We start from the raw sequence: 18,774 nt of genomic DNA, 5'->3' as shown, positions 1-18,774 counted from the left end.
GGGGTTGGGAGTCATGCCCCATTCTGCCAAGCTAAAGAGAGATTCCCCCAGTGGAGGGGGCACATGATGGGTGGAGGGGGCACATGATGGTTCGAGGGGTTCCTTCCCAGGGGAGCAGGGTCTCGGTGGGTTTGTGGGTCCCTTGGCACATGGGAGTGGTCACGCAAGGGGTTTCTGGGGCTTGGAAGGAAGGGACAAGGCCACATGTAGAGAGAACAAGGCTGTCTAAGAGTGTGCGTTCTCACTATGTGTGACAAGCACGGCAGGCGGGACAGAGTCCGGAGCAGAAGGAAGCTGATTTTATGTTTGGCTTCTCTGGGCCAGCCCTTCCCCTCTTGGGTCTCAGTGTCCTCATCTGTACCTGTAGCCGAGGGAGGGCAGTGCTGCCTGGGCTGGAGCAGGAAAGGACAGGCCCCCTCCGCTTCCTCCCTACGGGGCCCAGACTTCCTGTTCAGCCACATCTAGGGGAATTGGAAGGGGGCCTGGTCTTCCCTTCACCACCCTCAGGCTGGGTGACCTCACCAGCATTGCCGAGCCCCAGTTTGATTATCTGCCAAATGGGGCAAAACCTGCCAAGCCTCTCTACCCCTCTCTCTCTTGGATAGGGCCAAGTCATTTTGTAATGCCCCCAGTAGTGCCCAAAGGACAGCCTCCCCTGGGTCCACCTGCCCTTGGTCCCCCGCAACATGGCCAAGGGCCCCTGCCCAGTCCCATCACAGATCTGCACACACCCACCCACACCACTCCCACGCCCCCTACACACATGTATGATTCCACAGCCACAGGCATGTGTGGTGTGCACACTTATGTGTGCACACGGACCCATCTACTACTGAACGCACTGGCAGGACTCCCATGTAACACATCTCAGGAGGCAGCCCTGTGCGTGGGCCCATGCAGACCACGTGCCCATCCCCACGGACACAGACTTACATAACGCGCCACAGAACACACACTAAGACTCGCACTCAGACCCACAGAGAGGCGAGTGCAGAGTGCGCCTGCACGCCTGTGTACATGAGTGCCCTGGGACAAGAGCAAGTGCTTCTGTACACACAAGTCTCACCAGGCCCGCCCCAGCCCCACAGCTATTCTGGGCCAGGCCTGGGGCCAACAAGGTCAGAGACAGCCAGCTCCCAGCAGGCCCCAGTCACTGTGTCACAGGCCTAGGCAGCCCAGTTCCTTGCACCCCACCCTCTCCCCCCAGCCCGGGCAAAGTCCAAGATGTCCTGGATCCCAGCCTGGCTCTGTGACTGGGAGGATACCCACTCCCAACCCTCTGCTTCACCAGAGCTGAGCCTTGAGTCCTGGCATTTCTGGCTCCAAGAGAGAACGGTCACAGTTTCCCCTGGCCACTATCAATTGACCCTTCCCATGGCTTCCAACCCAGAGGCCCAGGAGACTGAACCGGGTCCCTACCGGAAACCCACAGGAGCTCAAAATAGCACACAAAGGACAAACAGTGTTCCGCAGGCCAGCATTCATGCCACCATGCATGGAGGGGACACTGTCTTCCAGAGGAGCCTGGCAGGGGAGCCTGAGAGTCTAGAGTGCTGCCACCCCAGACTTGATGGGCCCTACTGGTAGTAGGGTGCAGGGGGATCTGGGGACCTCATAAGAAATAGAAATAGTACTGGAAAGGGGGCAGAACCCTGGGTTAGGGGCAGTTTCTGTGTGACCTGACGCAGGGCACAACCCCTCTCTGGCCCTCAATTCCTCCTAAGTACACAGAGGAGAGGAAGAAGAGACTTCAAAGATGGAAAAGCCTTTAGCTTTCAGGAAGTTTCTCTCACCGTGGTGTTTCACATTTTGGAGAATTGGGAAAAATGCAAATGTTTGACAAAGGGCCTTGAACGAGGTGCTGCTGGGTTTGACTACCGAGTACTAGCACGACTGCCTTTCCCCACAAGAACCACAACAGTCAGAAGGACTAGCATTGCCTGAAGGCCTGTGATGTGCAGGTGCCATGATACTGTCCTTATACCCATTTTACAGATGAGGGATTGAAGCTCAGAGAGGTTAAGTAGCCCACTGAGGCCTCACAGCCGTCAAGATGATCACGCCCCAGGAGTCTTGGTTTCAAGCTTTATTAACTTTAGTTGTTATAAAGTGTAAAGCTATAAATCTATAAGAAACATAATTTGCAAGTTTCATTACTTCAATTTTCTTTATGCTACTTTAGTTTTGTGAACTTTGGATAATAATTTCAGTTTATTCAGTGAACTTTTGCCATCCCTACGGGGCAAAAAAAGAAATGTAAATAAACTTCCAAATTGTGATTCTTGTAAATCTGGAGCTTTATAAAAGTTATAAAAGCTTAAAACTGTCTTGTTTCAGGACACCCTGTTCTTTTAAGTCAGTTTGACTTCAAAGCCTGTGTGACAGTATTTGACAGTGCCTTGGGGGACGTGGGGATCTAGGATTCTCGTGTTGGGTAAAAACTCTGGGTAAAAAGGTATAGCATACAGCGAGATCTCAACTATGTTCAAGAGCCAGCAGAGAAATGGAACCCGTGTGGAACAATGGCCATCTCAGGGGACAATAGGGACACACATGAATGTATTGCCTTTCAGATTTCTTCATTGAGCTTGCCCTGCTTCTGGAATGGAAAGACTGAACTTTACAGGAAACAGTGGCATCCCACCTCTCCTGGACTGAGCCCTCCTATGCTCAGCATTCCCATAATCCTTAGTTCAATATAATCCTCCCAACAGCCCCTTGATGAGAGTCTTGTCCTTTCCATTCCACAGATGAGGAATTCAAAGCAGAGAAGAGTAATGGCTCGCCCAAGGCCACTGTCAGGCCCACTAACCTCAGCCCAGTCCAGCCAAGGCCTCTCTGACCCTGTGTCCCAAGGGTGACCTCCCTGGCTGGTGAGTGTGGCTTTCCTTAGCCTGGCCCATGACAGATGGCATGAGGGGGTGGGAGCTTCAGCAAGTGACTTGGGCTTTAGTAGAATTCCTGTTTGCTTGGCTAGGGCAAGCCTGGGGAGGATGGGGTGGCCCGGCCCAGCCCACCCAGCCCCCAGACTTGGCCACCCACTGTCGAGAATCCCTTGGGCCAGCTGTCCTTTGCCAGTGGCTCTCCTGTTTTTCTGCCTGCCTTGTGATCCCCCAGCCCTGTCACCTGTGGATGTCCACAGCTGGCCCTCTGCTCTCTGCTGTCACTCGCCTTGGTCCTTGCCCATCTGCTGCACCTCCGGGCTCTGAATCTAAGGGTCCCTAATTCTGAGGGTGGGCCTAATGCCCAAAGCACTTCAGCCTGCTCCACTGGTGTCCATGGTGATGAAGAATGCAGGGGTCCAACAGCTGGGCTGCTTCTCCAGCACTCGGCATGCAGGAGACAATTAACAAAGGAAGGAAGGGAGGAAGGGAGGAAGGGAGGAAGGAAGGACGGAAGGAAGGAAGAGGAGAGGAAGAAGAATGAACCAGAGAAGTCTCCCCACCCCAGACCTCCCTCCTCCTCCTCCAGAGCCCTCCTGGTCTCCACAGCTTCTCAGATCCACCCTCCCTCCATCCCTGGGTTGTCAAGGCTCATCCTGGGGTGAGGACCAGAGTGCATGTGGGCCAGGTTCAGTGTGAGGTCAGGATCATGGCTCAGACTGGAGTGAAAATTGGGGCTCAGACTCGGGCAGAGGCTCAGGGTCAGCCAGAGTCAGGAAAATGGCCCTCCAGCCCTTCCCGGTGGAGACTTCCCTGTCCCATGGGGCAGCAGATGCTGGCTTCTTCAGGAACCTTCCATAGTACCCGCAACTGGAGACTCTGACCATACCATCCCCTCATCCCCATCCCCCGCTCTAGCTCTGGTGTCCAGAGTGACCAGAGCCGTTTCCGGGCAGGAAGCCAGCCCAGAAAGCCCAGGACATCCCTGAGCGCCTGTCCCTATGGCAACCTGCCTGCCAACCCTCACCCCCACCCCCACAACCACCACTACCACCACCAGCCTGGGTCCAGTACGGTTTTTCAAATTCAGAACGTCAGACTGGGAAGGGCCTCCTACATCAGCAGATGCTAGCCCCTCCCCTTGCCCCAGATGGAGAAACTGAGGCCCGAATGCGGCAGGGAAGGTGGGACCTGTTGTTCAAGGACCCGCCCCTAGTCCGTCCTCTCCCTCCCACCCACTCCCATCCCTCGGCCCGGGCTAGATCGGGTTAGGGGAGGGGGATCCGGACTCTGATCCCCCGGGAGGGGGGCGGGCCCTCCACCCGCCGCGAGGTGGGGTCGGGCGGCACTGGAACGAGACACCGGCGATGAATAAATGATGCCCACGCGCGGCCTGCGTCCAGATCCGCACCGCGAGCGCCGGCTGGCGGGGCAGTCACCGGGCCAACGGCGCCCGGCCCCGCGCGGCCGGCTCCCCCCACCTGCGGCCGCGGGCGCGGAGCTGCGGGCGTGGAGATGGCGGGGCGGCGGCGGGGCGCGGGGCCCCTCTGGGCGCTGGGCGGCGCCGCGCTGGGGCTCTGCCTCGCGAGGGTCGCCGGGCAGCTGGTGGAGGTAAGGCGGGGGGGGGGGGGGGGCGCGGAGGGGCCGGGGAGGGGGAGGGGGGAGGCTGTGAGCGGCTGAGCAGAGGCTTTAGGGGACGCCCTTCTGACTGGGAGCTAGCTTTTTCCCTTCCAACTGCCCCAGCAGACCTGGATTCATGGGGTGACACGGCCCTGCCCACAGCGCTGGGGTGGGAGACGCAGCCCCCAACCCCAGGGTCCCCAGTCTGATGGGAGGGCACAGCCCCAGATTTCAGGAACATGAGTCCGGTCAGGGAGACTCACCCTGATCATAAGGATTCCCGGTCTGATTGGGGATAGAGCTTTGCTCAGCCCTTATGTCTTGCCTTTGGTCTAATGGGGTTCGGGGAGGGGTGGGGGAGGCATAAGTTCTTGGCTTCGATGACCTCTAGTCTGATAGAGGATATCTAGTCCCTGATCTTAGGGTCTGCTGGAGGAAAAAGCTTCTGCTTCGAGAAATCCTTCAGGGTCCCCTGCCTGATGGGGGAGACATAGCCTTGGGAAGGAGGTGAGGGCTTTTCCAAGCTGGAGGCTGGGGGCAGGAAGATGAGGAGACCCTTTATAGAGCAGCCATGTGTTGAGTGCAGCTCCCTGTGGAGCTCTTGGCCCTGGAGGGGAGGTGCAGGCAGGGCAGGACCCAGGCCTCTGGGGTCTTACTTCGTCCCGGGTGATAACGGAGAGCCGGCAAGGTCTCTGAGCAGGGGAGAGTCGTGGATGAGTCCTGGTACGGAAGGAGGAGGATAAATTGGAAAAGGGCACATAGTTGGGAGAGCTGGGGGAGCTGCTAAAATAACCCAGCAAGAGGTAAGGAGGGTGGCTGGGGTGGTTGGCCAGGAGCTTGCCCAGGACCTGGGAGGGCTGGGAGGGGAAGAGTGGGGGCCATTGCAGCCTCCCCGTCCTCTCTGTCCCTCATTCCTGCTGAGCAATGAAGGGGAGTCAAAGTGGCAGACCAGAACCAGAATTCTGGCACACAAGGCCAGAGGGAGAAGGCCCAGGAGGCAGGGCCAGGAGAAGCAGAGTTCAGAGCCTGTGCAAGGAACAGAGAGGAGAGGGCAGAGAGACAGAAGGGCAAGAGACAGCAAGGCACCCAGGAGAGCCCTTGAGGGCGGGTACCAGGGGACAGGATGGGAGAGGGAGGACAAGAGTCTTATCCTGAGGACCTAACAGGACACAGCCCCGAACCTGAAGGTCCAAGAGACAAGAAGACAGAGCCCTGTACCCCGATATTATCCTGTCTGTGCTGCTGACCAGAGGATGTAATCAAAAGGCTGGCCTGGAGTCAGATGTCAGCTCCAGTGTCCCTGTAAGGGGAGCCAGGCTGGCTTGAGCCCCACAGAGTGTACCTGGGCCCCTATTGGCTGCCCCGAGGCCTCAGGTGCAGAAACTGAGCTGGCCTGGGTGTGGGAGAAGGCTGAGGGTGGGGGTCATGTCAGTTCTGAGCCAAGGACTCTTCCCCTCACCCCCAGGAGCACATCTTCTCCCTGCTCATCAAGGGAAATTGCCTTTGGAGTCCATCTGCCTGCCATCTGCCTACAGCCTAAGCAAGGGCCTGGCTGAGCCCAGGGGATCCAGGGAAGCACCAGAAGGATGGGTAGGGCTGGCGTCCACAGCACCACCCAAGACAGCCCCTACGGGCATCATTCTCCATCTGATGGAGGCCGGGGCTCCCAAGCTTTAGAGTTTAGACCTCCAGCAGTGCCCACCACACAGATGCCCGACTCTTACCTGTTACCCTCTACCCAAGATCCCTATCGGGGTGAGATCATAAGCTCAATTGCACCCGGAACAAGGCTAGAAGGAGAAGTTGTCAGAAGTGGGCTCTCAGCTGCCTGAGTTCAGAATCTGAGATCTTTTCTCTGGACCTGAGCGTCTTCCAGCCATACAGCCCAGCCGGACCAAGCACACAGAGCCTTAGGGTAGGGAACCCCGCCACTGCCCAGACCCTGGCCCTCACGCTACAGACATGTGTCTGCCCGCACATGCGTACTCCGACCACACGTGTGCCCTGTACCCACAAATATGTGCCCAGCCCCACACACATGTGCCCTGAACCCACAGATGTGCCCGATCCCACACACATGTTCCTTGACCCCACATACATGTGCCTGACCCTGCAAATGGATCCAGGCCCTGGGATGACGCTGAGGAGGGGTATCTTCTCATCATGTTACCATTCTGATTGGGTAGAGAGAGCTTCCCAGAGAGCCCTGGAACCGCCCCCACTCAAGGTACAGACAGAAATTGAGGCCTAGAGGTAAGAAGTCGCCCAGCCCAGTGTACCCTGGTTAAGCGAAAAGAGCTGGGGAATCATGTACCAATCCCAAGCACAGAGATTACCTGGGATATGCTGAAGGGCAGCCTTCTTTAGACGAGGAAGCACCTGACTTGTGGTAGGTGCCCAGTCCATGCACACGGAATCAGGGGAAAGACCGGATGGATGGTTGAGCTGTGAGTTGCCTTTCCTTCCCAGAAAGCCCGAAGAGACTCCACGTCTGTCCTTATTCGGTTAATCAGGAGACAGTGAATTCCCCAGATGCCCCAGGGTCCTCTCTCCCTCAGCATTAACCACCACCCCCCATCCCCCAGCCAAACTTGGTGACAGAGGTAGGGTCATCTCCCTCTCAGCTCCTCAGGTTAGGGACAGGTCCTGCCCAGACCCACCGGGCAGGCTCTTGTTCCCTCAGTCCCCCAGGGCAGGGCCATGTCCCCTAGACTCCCAGAGCAAGGGGCCGACCCCACTGGGATGGTGGGAGGTGGTAGGCTGTGCTCTGCTTGGGCGTTGTTCCAGCCATGCTTACAATGTTTGGCCTCTAGGTGTCGCTGCCGCATTGCAGACTAATTATCTGGTCCTGTACTGGGAGGACTCTGGCCTAGCCGCTGGTCAGAAGAGGTGACTCTGGCAGGGTAGGCAGCTGTTGAGGTCACCCAGTGGGGGTCCTGGCCAGGCAGCAGAGCCACGGGCCCTGAGTCCAGCTCTACACCCCACCCCACACTGAGAATGCTTGGGAGCAAATTCCCCCAGGACGGTACCGGCCTCGCCTTGTCTCTGGCCTTGGTCCTGAGACCCCATCTGCCTGTGGGGCCCAGGACTGGAGCAGGTGGTAAGACCAGGCTGCCCAAAGGGGACTTGAATCTGATTGGGACAAGCCATCCACCTTTGCCCCTTCAGGCCTTGGTGTCCCCAAGCATCCCCAGGCACCCCGGTACCCCAAGTCTCCCTGGCTCCATGGTCCTGGGGCTGGGCTTTCTTCTCTTGCTCTAAATCTGGAAACTCCCAAGGTCCAGGGCGTTGGCTGTGACTACCCAAGACACTTGATTCTAGGAGATTCTGGAACGCTCGGGCTGAGTCCTTGCTGAAACCTGGGCCTCTCTCGGCCCAGCCACAGCCCCTGGCCTCTGCCTGGCTTCACTTCCCTCTCTCCCAACCTGCAGCCCAGCACGGCCCCGCCCAAGCCCAAGCCGCCCCCGCTGACCAAGGAGACAGTGGTGTTCTGGGACATGCGCCTCTGGCACGTGGTGGGCATCTTCTCGCTCTTCGTGTTGTCCATCAGTGAGTAGCTGCTCCCCGCCCTCCCCCCAGGCCGCTGCAGGAGCACAGCACCCCCTGCCTCCCGTCCCCCCCGCTCCCCGCCTCCACCAGCACCACCCCCCAGGGGCTCAGAGCAGCAATTCCGGGCAGCGCAAGCAGGCCAGTCGCCCGCAGGAGGCCCACTGTGGTTTCTGGCACCCCCTGATCTACACAAAGTCCCTGTGGAGGGCTGACAGGCTGGTGGTGACCTGAAGTATTCTGCCCAACTGGGACACAGCCACATGGCAATTACAGTAATTACAGGGGACTCCACTGAACCAGGATGAGGACGTGTCATTTTTCCCTATCGCTGGCCTCCTGATGCTTTTCCTGCAGTTTGGCCCGCTTAAAGGGCCCACGCCCAGAGGCTCCAGCAAGGCCATCCTTGGCCGCAGCTCTGCCTAGAGGCTCCCCAGACACCCGGCAAATGTGGCTCCCAGGCTTCAGACCATGCCTTGTCAACTCCTGTTCCCCTGGAATGACTCACACCCCCCTCAATTAAAAGCAGGAGACCCCTTCCTCTCCTGGGACTGGGAGTTGCTGGAGCAAACTCACAACAGAAACGGGCTTGGCATGCTCCTTTCAGCCCTTCCAGAGCAGGGGTCTGCAACTGGGGAAAGGCGGGGCAGAGAAATGCCAACGGGATGGGGGGAGGCCACTGGGTACAACGTAGAGTCTGACGAAGGTTCCTACACACAAAAGGATCGGGGGAGACTCAGGCAAGGAAGGGAAAGAAAACCCCACTCCCCCTGCACAAGCTTGCTAGAGGAGGGTCCTCTTGGCTGTACCTCATGGGAGGACGCGTGAGGTTTTGCCAGGTGGGCAGCTGGAAAAGCATTCCAGGCAGAGAAGATGGGGTAGGCAGAGGTGGGAGGAAACGGCCCCCACGCAAGGTCTGCGATAACCCCTCTAGCATTTTCACTGCGTGCACCCCCGGTCCGGGCAGCGAGGGCGGCATTTAAGTTCTAGCTGGAGCTGTCCCAGGATGAGGTCCCCCTGGAGGGCAGCGCCCCCACAGACGGCCCACCCAGATGTAAGGACTCCAAGGGAGACAAGGACATCTGACTTGCATGTGCCTCTCTTGGCACTGGAAAGGGCCTCCTTGTGGGAAAATATCCACACCCCACCATCACTGTTTCTTCGGGGCTGGGGTGGGAGCGGGATCCGAGCAAGAGGCTGCATTTCACTCCTAGCCAAGGCAAGGACTAGTCAGGCCTCTTGGTGGAGGCCCTGCTGACAGCCGGTTGTGGCTGCAGCCCCAGCCCATGTGTCCAGAGAAGGAACCGTGGCCCCTCTCCCCCTCCCCCTGCATGTCCCCTTCCCCCCCTCCCCCCACACTCCAGCACCAAGAGGCAGTGTTCAGGGAGGCGTCTGCCTGCAGGAACAGTGTAGCGTTCGGGCCCAGGGAGCCACTTTGGGGCACTCCAGGGAGCAGGAGTGAGGGCACCAAGGGGCCTCTAAACACAGAATGGCCTCTCTGGGCTCTGCTTGGCCCGAGACGGTGGCGGTGCCTAGGGCCACACAAGACAGTTGCAGTGTCTGACCCAAAGAGGCCCTTGGACCTGAAGCCCGCAGACCAGCTCCTACGCCTCACCCTGCTTCCTAGAAAAGACTAAGGGAGAGTCCCAAGGCCTCTGAGCAGCTGGTCACCACTTGCCACCTTCCGTGCAGGGCCCTAGGGAGTAGGGATGGCACAGCCCCATCTCCTGGGGACGAAGCCTCTTTCCTGCCGCCCAGTCCACTTGGGCTTACGTGGCACCTCTGTCTGTGGCGTGTCACCCCAGAACCTTGTGCAGAGGGGCTGGGCTTGGATGGGGCGCCTCTGGAGTTCCCTCCAGCCTGGGGACTCACATTCCAAGCCCCTGTCTGGGCCCTGGAACTCCATCCGAGACACGTTCTTTTTTTCCTTCTTTGACGAGAAGTGACCAGGCCAGGCTGGGTGGGGCAGGCCTGGAGCGAGGGGCGGTGTCTTCATCCCGCTCCAGGTGCCCATAGCTGAGCTCCCTTCGAAGCCCAGGCCTCTGTGGAGGGGGGGGGGGCTGGAAGAGGTGGCCCAAGCCAGTAGGATCGGGGCCGTAGGCATACACACCCAGGGCCTGGAGAAGACCAGAACCTAGCTCTTTGGGTAAGAAAGGCTTGCTGTTTGCCCCTGGACAGCACTGAACAGTCAGACCTACTGCTGGGGTCTCATGCAGCGCCCCCAGCTCCCCCGTCTGTCTATTCGGTTCTGTCCTCAGGAGCAAAGGCTTTGAGACCATCTCACGCATTCACTCATTCATTCATTCATTCTTTTTTTCATTCTGGGAATCTGGGTGAAACAGTGAGGCCACAGAAGATTTGGCTGAAGGGGTTGCACAAGCTGACCCCATAATGTGCTCCAGCCCCCGCTACGTGGGTCTGATCCATTTTCCCTAAAATAGGCCTGGCTTGTCCTGCTTGGCCGTCCTGCCCCCAGGAGTCTGCCAGGAAGCTAAGTCTTGTCATCCGACTTATAATAGGAAGCAGCCCGGTCCCCTCCCCTGAGGCCCGGGCCAAGGTGGTCAGACTGTGGGGCCTTAGAAAAATAAACTCAGTCCAGCCCGGTCCTGGCAGCCCTGCCCTGCCCTGTCTGTCACTAGACAGGCCAGCTCCGTTCCCTGGCCCAGCTCGCGTGGGCGCAGCTGCCTTCAGCCGGAAAACCGCTCCTGGAGTTGACTGTCTGAGGTGAACACCCCAGGGCAGGGTCTGTGCCCTCTGGTGGGCCCTCGAGGCCGGGAGAAGCCCCGGCTTGTCCTCAAGGAGGTCGAGGAGCACACGGCCACAGCCTCCAGTGTCTGAGGTCCTCTCAGGGGCCTGGGGAGGAAGCACCAGGAGCCGAGAGGCCCAGGTGGGAACACGGGACAGCCTCGGGGCGGCTGCCGCTTGAGTCACCGGTGCAGGCCTCTGCCCTGCCCTCCAGGGGCCTCGGTCTAGTCAGAAGGCGAGACCAGCAGCAGGACTTAGGGGCCAGTGCAGAATGAAAGTATGAGACCCCAGAAATCGTTAGGAGCAGTGACAGCAGCACATGCAGCCCAGCGCCAGGCCCTTCTGAGAGTGGCCCCTGGGGCCTGCCTGAAAAGAGAGTCGGCCCCGCTCGGAAAAGAGATCGTGTCAAGGATCCAGAGCCCACAGGGGTCCCGTCTAAACGCAGAGCCTTCTGCCAGAGGCTCCTGGGTGAGACGCACGTAAGCAGGTGAGGGCAGGTCGGAAATGTGGGGACCGTTCGTGGGTGTCTGAGCGCCAGCCTCGGCCAAGCCTGCTCTGTGCCCCCCACAGTCATCACGCTCTGCTGCGTCTTCAACTGCCGCGTGCCCCGGACCCGGAAGGAGATCGAAGCCCGTTACCTGCAGCGGAAGGCAGCCAAGATGTACACGGACAAACTGGAGACCGTGCCCCCCCTCAACGAGCTCACAGAGATCCCCGGAGGTGAGCAGGCCGGGGCCCCCTGCCCCCCTCCGCCACCTGTCCCAGCTGACCCAGCCACCTCCTCCGTCCTGCCACCCAGAGTGGCCCCGCTCCTCCCCTCTGCCCGAGTTAGGTTCTGGTGCCTAGAGCCCAGAGCCCGAAACGGGCCCGAGTGAGGCAGGTAACACAAGGAGCTCTTATGCAGGTGGAAGAGGTTTGGAAGGAAGCAGTGAAGGGCTGGGTGTGGGAGGCTCTGGTGTGGGCCCTAGGATCCCCTGCCTCACTCCTGCCACCCGCCTCTCCTCTACCCCACAGAGGATAAGAAGAAAAAGAAGAAGAAGGACAGTGTGGACACAGTGGCCATCAAGGTAGAGGAGGATGAGAAGAATGAGGCCAAGAAGAAGAAAGGGGAGAAATGAGGAGGGCTTCCTGGAGGTGGCAGCTGGGGCTGGCTAGCCCTGGGGTTCAAGTCCTGGCCAGGGTCCAGGCATCTGGGATTCCAAGCTTGTCTATGGACCATAGAGTTTGCAGAACACCCTCTTCTTGGCTCTGAGGGGGCTGCTGAGGCTCCATCCTGACAGCCCACTGGGGGACAGGGACCAGACTGCACCTGGTGTCCTGCCTCCCAGCCTGGACTCCGTTCCTTTCACCTCACCCCCATGGCCGCTCAGCAAAGGCAGTCTTGTGCCACTGTCCCCCTACAGATCCGGAGTGGAGTGGCCTCACACCCACCGAGACATGCCTCTGTCCCTTCTGCCAGGAACAGCAGTGGCTCTACAGGGGTGACGGGACGTGGCTTGCCTCTTGGAAGGAGATGGCTGAACTGGACGGGCTGGCATGTGAGGCCACACCCAGGCTGGCCACGAGGAAGACGAGGGTCACTAGGGGAAGCTCTGGCAGCATGAGGCTCTCAGACTTCTCTAGATAGCAGCCCTGGTGGCCAGGGAACTCCTCCAGGCCCAGCAGGTGTCAGGGCCGGGGAGATGAATAGAGCCGACGGCAGGGGAACTCCAGCCCAGCAGACACCATGTGCCAGGCAGCCGCACTGGAGCTGAGGCCGAGGCCTGGGGGTTCGGGGCTGGGGGCTGCAGCGGTGGGTCGGGGGTGCAGAAGGCTGAGGCCAGCGGGGCAAAGGGAGAAGGGAAGGAAGCTGGTAGCAGGGCCCCATCTTGGGGACCCAGAGAGTCCTGGAGAAGCCAAGGGGAGTGTTGGGCTGAGCCGGTGGTCCTTTCTAGGTGGTGGGGGATGTCAGGGCCCTAGGGGGTCACCACAGAGGGCCTTCCGCCCCCTGAGCAGAACGACACACAGCTTCCTCTACCATGTCGACTGTAGCGCCTCAAAGAATTACTTCTGACCAGAGGGTGAAGGCCCAACACCCCCCTGAGACAAAATCTTTGGGGAGGGGACCTGCAGAGGGGTTTCCAGATGGTGGCAGACCTCCTCGGGGGTGTGCACATCTGGGCCTGGAAACTAAGCAGACACGGGAGGTTCCTGGGGAGGGGGGGCTTGGCAGCCCACGGAGATGTGTAAATAAAGCTGAGTGCCTTCTCGGACCCTGAGGAGGTCCTGTCCCTGGAGCATAGATGTGGAGGGTGATGCCGCTGTGACAGGTGGCACCCGCCAAGCAGAAGCGTCCTCCGCTGACTTTTCTCCCAGCCTGAACTGGGAGGAGCCGGAGGGAGAGGCGGTGGCTGAGAGGCAGAGGGGCAGCGGCAGCCTCGCTGGGCATCGAGACCTGGGAGGAAGCCCCCCCTCTCCACCCCGCTCGCCTCCACTCTGTGGCCTGCAGTAGGCCTACCATGGCCTGGGCCCGGCACTGGGGACACAAGAGGGGTCGAGTCTGGATCCTGACCCAGAACAGGATCACCGTGATACAAGGAGGGGGATCCAGGCGACATGGGTCATGGAGCTGCGGGCGGGCAGAGAAACGCCGGAGGCCCTGCTAGGGGCTCTGAGTGCTCACCCTGCCAGGTAGGAACCCAGACTCTGGCCTCACGGTCCAGCCTGTGGGCTTCTCACGCAGAAGGTTGAGGTTGTGGCAAAGGTCACACTACGCATACAGGCCAGAGTGTTCCTGTGTGGCCCAGAGGGGCAGGGGCCCCCTGAAGTCCAACAGAGAAGCAGCTGGTAAAGCCTGGGGGAAGTCCAGGCCTGGGCTGCATCGGCCCTGCTCCCTGGCCTCTGACCTGGGGCCTCTACTAGTCTTTTCTGGACAGGCCTGGCTGCTGATGGACGACGTGTGATCCCAGTGGGCACCTGCCTGAAGTTCTGGGCAGGGTGCAGGGCTGGAAGGTCAAAGTTCACTACAGTGCTGCAGGGCAATGAAGGGTGTGTTCCAGCCGCTGGCCGGGAGACAGGCCAGAGTCAAGGAGAGCCTGACTCCCACGAAAGCATCACAGAAAACACGCTCCTCTCCCCAGCCCAGACAGAACTGCCCTTCGCCCCAGCCTCACACTGTGTCCCAGCAGCCCAGCTTCAGCCTGGATGGTACATTCTAGACCCCAGCATCATCCCTATACACTCCCTCCACTTTCTGCGGGAGTCACCCCAAACCTAGAGATGGAGGCAGGCCGGGCACCTCTGTACCTTTCAGTAGAGACAGTCTGGAGTTCCCCCTCCCACCCCCATCTGGCTCGCTCACCTCCCACTCAGGCCCAGGAAGGAGGCAGCTTGGGCAAGAGAAGCGTTTAATTGAGCACCTCATCTCTGCCCTGCCCTGCCCTGCGGGGCTGGAAGAGCAACCCCCGCAGCATTCTGGGCACAGAGGGTGAGGATGGCAACCCCAGGGGGCAGCACGAGGGTGTCAGAGGGCAGCAAGGAGGCCGAGGGGCAGTGGTAGCAGCAGGAGCAGGGCCCTGGATGGTGCTGGCAGGGCCTGCCCATTGACACGTTCCCAGATCCAGCGCTGGTAGGCGGCGACCTGCAGGTAGATGGGCGGGGCCTCACTCTTCCCGCAGCCTGGGCCCCAGCTCACCAGTCCCACCAGGTACCACGTGGTGTCCACAGAACAGGCCAAGGGCTCTCCACTTATCTCCTGTGGGGAGGGGTGTGGAACAAAATGGGTCAGGGGGGCCGGGTGTGGCCGGAGGGGGACATGCCCCAGCTCGAGGACAAAGCAGGGAGCCCTCGCACCACCTCTCTCTCACCAACCCAGGGGTCACCTAGCTGAGAGGGGCCCTTGAGGTCCAGACCCAGGAGACCTCCCTCAGAGGGGCTCATCTCCCCTCTCTCATGCCAGGCTCCCAGCCCCCTTCCTCCCACCGCCCCCTCTTCTCTCTCATCTCCCATCTTCCTCTCCCATCTCCCCCTCCATCCTCCCCTCCCCTCCCCTCTCCATTGAGCCGGGCTGCCCTGCGCCCCCCCACCCCATTCCTGCACCATTCCAGGTGCCCCTGGAGGTGAGGGGGCAAGGAGGGAGGTGCTTACGTAGCAGAAAGCCTCCCTGTCCAGGTCCTCCGCACAGATCATCCGGGAGTCCACGACCCGAACCAGAGAGGGGATTTTGGAGACCTTGTGGTATAACTTGTCACACTCCTTGCTGTTCAGGATGACGACTCCCTTCTCGTGAATCGTCCGGAACTGGGGCCACACGCCTGCGGGGACAGGTCCCCCACCATTCAGGCGTGGCGCTCTCCCTGCCGCCAGCCCGGTGGCTGTCCTCTCTGTTCCTGGCCTGCTCCTCCGGCCTCTGAAGAGCCACTCCTCGAGATTTTGGAGCAGGCTGCCCTCAGCCCAGCCTCGCCGGGCCTGGCCGCACCCGTAACAGAGTCGGACCCGCGGGCTCTGTTCCTACCTCGGCAGCTTGGCTTCTGCCCTTCCCTCTCGGAGGCCTGCCCAGCCCCGCTCAGGTCCAAATCCCTCCTTCGTCAAGGCTTCCCCAAGGCCTCCTCCACCCTAGCTAGCCCAGACCCCCCTCTGTGGGCCCCAGGCGCTGCGTCCTCCCCTCCTCTCCTCCCTCTCTCCTGTGTGACTCTGTCTCTAGCCGGAGCCCCTGGAGGACAGACTTCCAACCATCCCCAGCCATTCCCCAGACAGGCCATGGCAGGAAAGACCAACAGCTACCCCCACCCCCAGGCTGGAGCCGCTGCGGGCTGCTTTTAGGCAAGATGGCTCTGTGAAGCCAAAAGGAAGAGCACCTGTCTTGTGAAAAAGAGGGACTGGGCCTTCCTAAAGCTCGTGAGGAAATGCCCCCTGGATGGGCCTGCAATGACACTCCTGCTTTTGGGCCTTGCTCCATCCCTGGGGCTGATAAAGGGCTTGAGGTCCACTGGGGGCAGGGGGCTCCCAAACTCGGGGTGCAGACTGCCCGGAGCCTACCATGTGGGGTCTTTGGGGAAACTTCTTACAGTCACAGAACCCTGCTCCTCCCACTGCAAGATGTTCTGCTTGAAATCCTGGACGTCCTGGATTGCGTGCACACAGCAAGCTATTACGCTGTGCCCCTCTGCCTTCCAGAAAGTTCTGTGTACAGGCCCTGGCCTGGGGCTGAGGGCTCATGGCAATCTGGGACCCCTAAGGCTTAGACGGCCATGACACACTCACTGCCACGACCCCCAAGGGGAAGGAGACCAGGGCCGGACAGGAAGATGTCTCAGAAACAGCTGTCCATGGGAGACCCTGGCCTGGACCGGGGCCTCCCCCCCTCCCCCCCCCCCGATCTGGGGAGGCTCTGACTCACCGTCAAACCTGGGGAGTCCCCAGCCTGTTACGGTGCAGAGGGCGCCGTCCTTCACCTCGAAGTCCAAGCCCGGCAGGCAGATGGGCCAGACGTACTTGTTGTACTTAAGCGGCCACATGAGCTTGAGGAGGGCAATGTCGTGGGCCCGGCCCACCCAGGACCAGTACCGATGGGACCGGTACCGCTTGTTCAGGATGACCTGGGGTGCCGGCACGTCGGAGGTAGTCGGAGACATCTGGTCAATCCTTGGGCTCCCCAGCCGCACTGAATAGGTAAAATTATCCCTGGGGGAAGCACGAGGGGAGTCTGTCATCACTCCAGGCACCCCACCCCAGCCTCCACCCCACTGTTGCACTCCGAGTCAATCCAGGCAGGTCACCAACCTACTTCAAGCGTCCCCCCCCCCCCAGCCCCTCTCTCCCAACAGATGTGAACAGGGCCCTGCAACTGCACTGTGTGGTCCCGCCTTTCCAACAACCCTTTACTTTATGGAGAGGAAAACCAAGGCTCAGAGAAGTCCAGCAAACAGCTCAAGGCCGAACAGCTAGGAAGTGGCAGAGCTGGGACATGGACCCAGTCCTCTCTGGTTCCAAACTCTGGACTCTGCCTGGCACCCCATGCCAGGCCCTGGAAGTGACAGAGGCCGGGCGCAGGCCATCAGCCACGGCCTCGTCCTCCAGCCTCCTTTCCCAGCATGGCCCTCAAGTCTCCTGGTCGGCCCTTACGCTGGGAGCACGCTTTTCCACAGCAGCGCGAATGCTGCCCGCAGGCCGCTGCCCTGGCCCCGGCACGTGGGCGTGCCCTCTCTCTTGTCCCCACACTGCCCAGACTCCCCTGTGAGCACCTGTCTTCTCATCTATCTTCCCCAGCAACCCAAGAGGAGTGATGTGTTCCCTCTCTGCCCCTAGGACCCAGCCCAGGGCCTGACTTCAAAGGAGTGTGAAAGGCTGCAGGTCAAAGGAAGGAAAGAAGGAGTAAGTGAAGCAAAGGGTGTGGAATGAAAGAATTAGGATCGTCTTTCTGTGGCTGGGAAGAAGGAGGCCCGACCAGTGGCTTCCAAGCCCCCACCGCCTATTGGCAGCACAACTGCTGAAGACTGGGGAGCCAGGTGAGGGAGCAGGACTCGGCCTCCACCTGCTGAGAGCGTAAGGGAAGCTGGGGCTGGGACCACAGCGCTCTGCAGAGGGCGCGGCTGCTGCTGGAAGGACCAGCTGGCAGGATGAGCTCCCAACAACTTTCCACCCGCCCGCCCAGGCCCCGACTCACTGGATCACGCAGTGGGCAGCCGTCAGCACCCACCGGGAGGCAATGAGGGTACCTGCGCAGACATGGGTGCCATTGGCCTGCACGCTGACCATCCACGGCCACCGCCGAGCCATGGCCTCTGGGTCCCTGAGGGTGGGGTCCTGCTCGTGGGAAGAGCCGCAGGCTGAGGAGGAAGGTGAGAGCTTGATGTGGGATGGGACCTTGCAGCCCCATCGCAAGGCGCCTTCCCTCGCCCTCCCCTCAGCCCCGTCTCCTGCCCCTCCAGCTGTGGCCCACATCCCTGCAGCGATTCTCTCTGCCCACAGGGATTTCTCTTTTTCCACATGAAGACTGAGGTCTGCAGCCTCCAAAGGGCCTCAGCTCTCCCCAGGTATCCCTCCACCTGCTCCCACAGCCCAGGGCCCTAGAGCATTCCCAGCCACCAGCCCTGGGCTGATGCACCGGCCCTGGGCTCTGACCAGATCCTTCAGAAGCTCATTCATGTTTCCATCTGCCACCCCCCCACACCCCGACTTCGGCCAAGGCAGACCACTCTCCCTCCTCTGGGAATCTTCCTGTGATGCAGTGAGACAACCCAAGAGAAAAATGGGCCGTGGGCAGGAACAGACACACCCCAAGGGTGACACCCCAGCAGTGAGCCCACACCAAAGCTGCCGAGCGCCCCAGTCCTCGGGGAAGGGCAGACTTGCAGCAGCACAGGGAGGCTCTGCTCCACGCACCTGCCAGGCAAAATTCAGTGGCCCTGACCCCAAGTATGGGTGAGGGTTCCCAGCTGGAGGAAGTGTCTGCGGGTACAGCCACTTTGGAAAAGTTCTCAGACTGAAGATGCACGTATCCAGCCTCACAGCAGCCCACTCCCAGTGGCTTCCCAGGGTGGGTTAGCAGAGTGTGAGATCAGTGCGCATGCGCCAGCGCCAGGGTGTGTCAAGCCCCACACAAGAGAGGGGGTGTCTGCGCGCACTAGGTCGTGTGTGAGAGGCTTTCTGTGGCAGCTAAATTGTGGGCACTGAGTTCCAGGATAAGAAGTAATTCTGTGGGTCTTCGTTCGACATGCTAGAAAGCCACTGCTGGGCAGAAGGTGGGGGGCCCCCCGAGACACCCACGGGAAGGCCCCCTGAAAGCTGTGCTGGAGATCCCCTAAGTCCTGGGCTGGGAGCCTGGGTCAGTTCAGAGAGGCGGGAACATGCAGCCCACCCCAGACCTCTTCTCACGCCTCCCTGCCCCCTTCCTCCTCCGTTCCCCCCTCGGTCCCCAGGGGTCAGAGGTCCTTCAGACTGCTCCCCACCCTCCTCCCCCAGGGAGTCCATGGTACTCACTGAGAAAGCCGGCGTCACCGCC

The 18,774-nt window shown here is 60.4% G+C and overlaps 2 protein-coding genes across 2 annotated transcripts; one reads left to right on the top strand and one right to left on the bottom strand.

Annotated features, from left to right (window-relative positions):
• The first annotated feature begins 3,979 nt into the window (after positions 1–3,979).
• On the top strand, positions 3,980–13,045 carry TMIE (transmembrane inner ear). Its single transcript, XM_045778758.2, has 4 exons — positions 3,980–4,493; positions 7,934–8,051; positions 11,364–11,513; positions 11,808–13,045. Exons 1-4 carry the CDS (start codon positions 4,398–4,400, stop codon positions 11,909–11,911), a joined length of 468 nt encoding a protein of 155 aa, XP_045634714.1. The 5' UTR covers positions 3,980–4,397; the 3' UTR covers positions 11,912–13,045.
• A 1,117-nt stretch (positions 13,046–14,162) lies between these two features.
• LOC123779994 (putative threonine protease PRSS50) lies at positions 14,163–17,896 on the bottom strand. Its single transcript, XM_045778733.2, has 4 exons — positions 17,437–17,896; positions 16,171–16,454; positions 14,919–15,085; positions 14,163–14,526 (listed from the first exon to the last, which is right to left on the bottom strand). Exons 1-4 carry the CDS (start codon positions 17,712–17,714, stop codon positions 14,296–14,298), a joined length of 960 nt encoding a protein of 319 aa, XP_045634689.2. The 5' UTR covers positions 17,715–17,896; the 3' UTR covers positions 14,163–14,295.
• Between the last annotated feature and the right edge of the window lie 878 nt (positions 17,897–18,774).

This window comes from Ursus americanus, chromosome 14 (assembly GCF_024610735.1).
Source record: "Ursus americanus isolate L20-20 chromosome 14, mUrsAme1.1.p, whole genome shotgun sequence".
Lineage (NCBI taxonomy): Eukaryota > Metazoa > Chordata > Mammalia > Carnivora > Ursidae > Ursus > Ursus americanus.
Note: the sequence above shows the minus strand (reverse complement) of the source record. Positions and strands in the feature narration are given on the sequence as shown.

Excerpts from the sequence above, each read along its gene's own strand:
- TMIE (XM_045778758.2), top strand. The coding sequence starts at position 4,398 with ATGGCGGGGCGGCGGCGGGGCGCGGGGCCCCTCTGGGCGCTGGGCGGC. Across the intron at positions 4,494-7,933 it reads TCGCCGGGCAGCTGGTGGAG|CCCAGCACGGCCCCGCCCAA; the intron begins GTAAGGCGGGGG and ends CCCAACCTGCAG. Across the intron at positions 8,052-11,363 it reads GCTCTTCGTGTTGTCCATCA|TCATCACGCTCTGCTGCGTC; the intron begins GTGAGTAGCTGC and ends TGCCCCCCACAG.
- LOC123779994 (XM_045778733.2), bottom strand. The coding sequence starts at position 17,714 with ATGTGGGCCACAGCTGGAGGGGCAGGAGACGGGGCTGAGGGGAGGGCG. Across the intron at positions 16,455-17,436 it reads GCTGCCCACTGCGTGATCCA|GGATAATTTTACCTATTCAG; the intron begins GTGAGTCGGGGC and ends TGCTTCCCCCAG. Across the intron at positions 14,527-14,918 it reads ACAGGGAGGCTTTCTGCTAC|GAGATAAGTGGAGAGCCCTT; the intron begins GTAAGCACCTCC and ends CCCTCCCCACAG.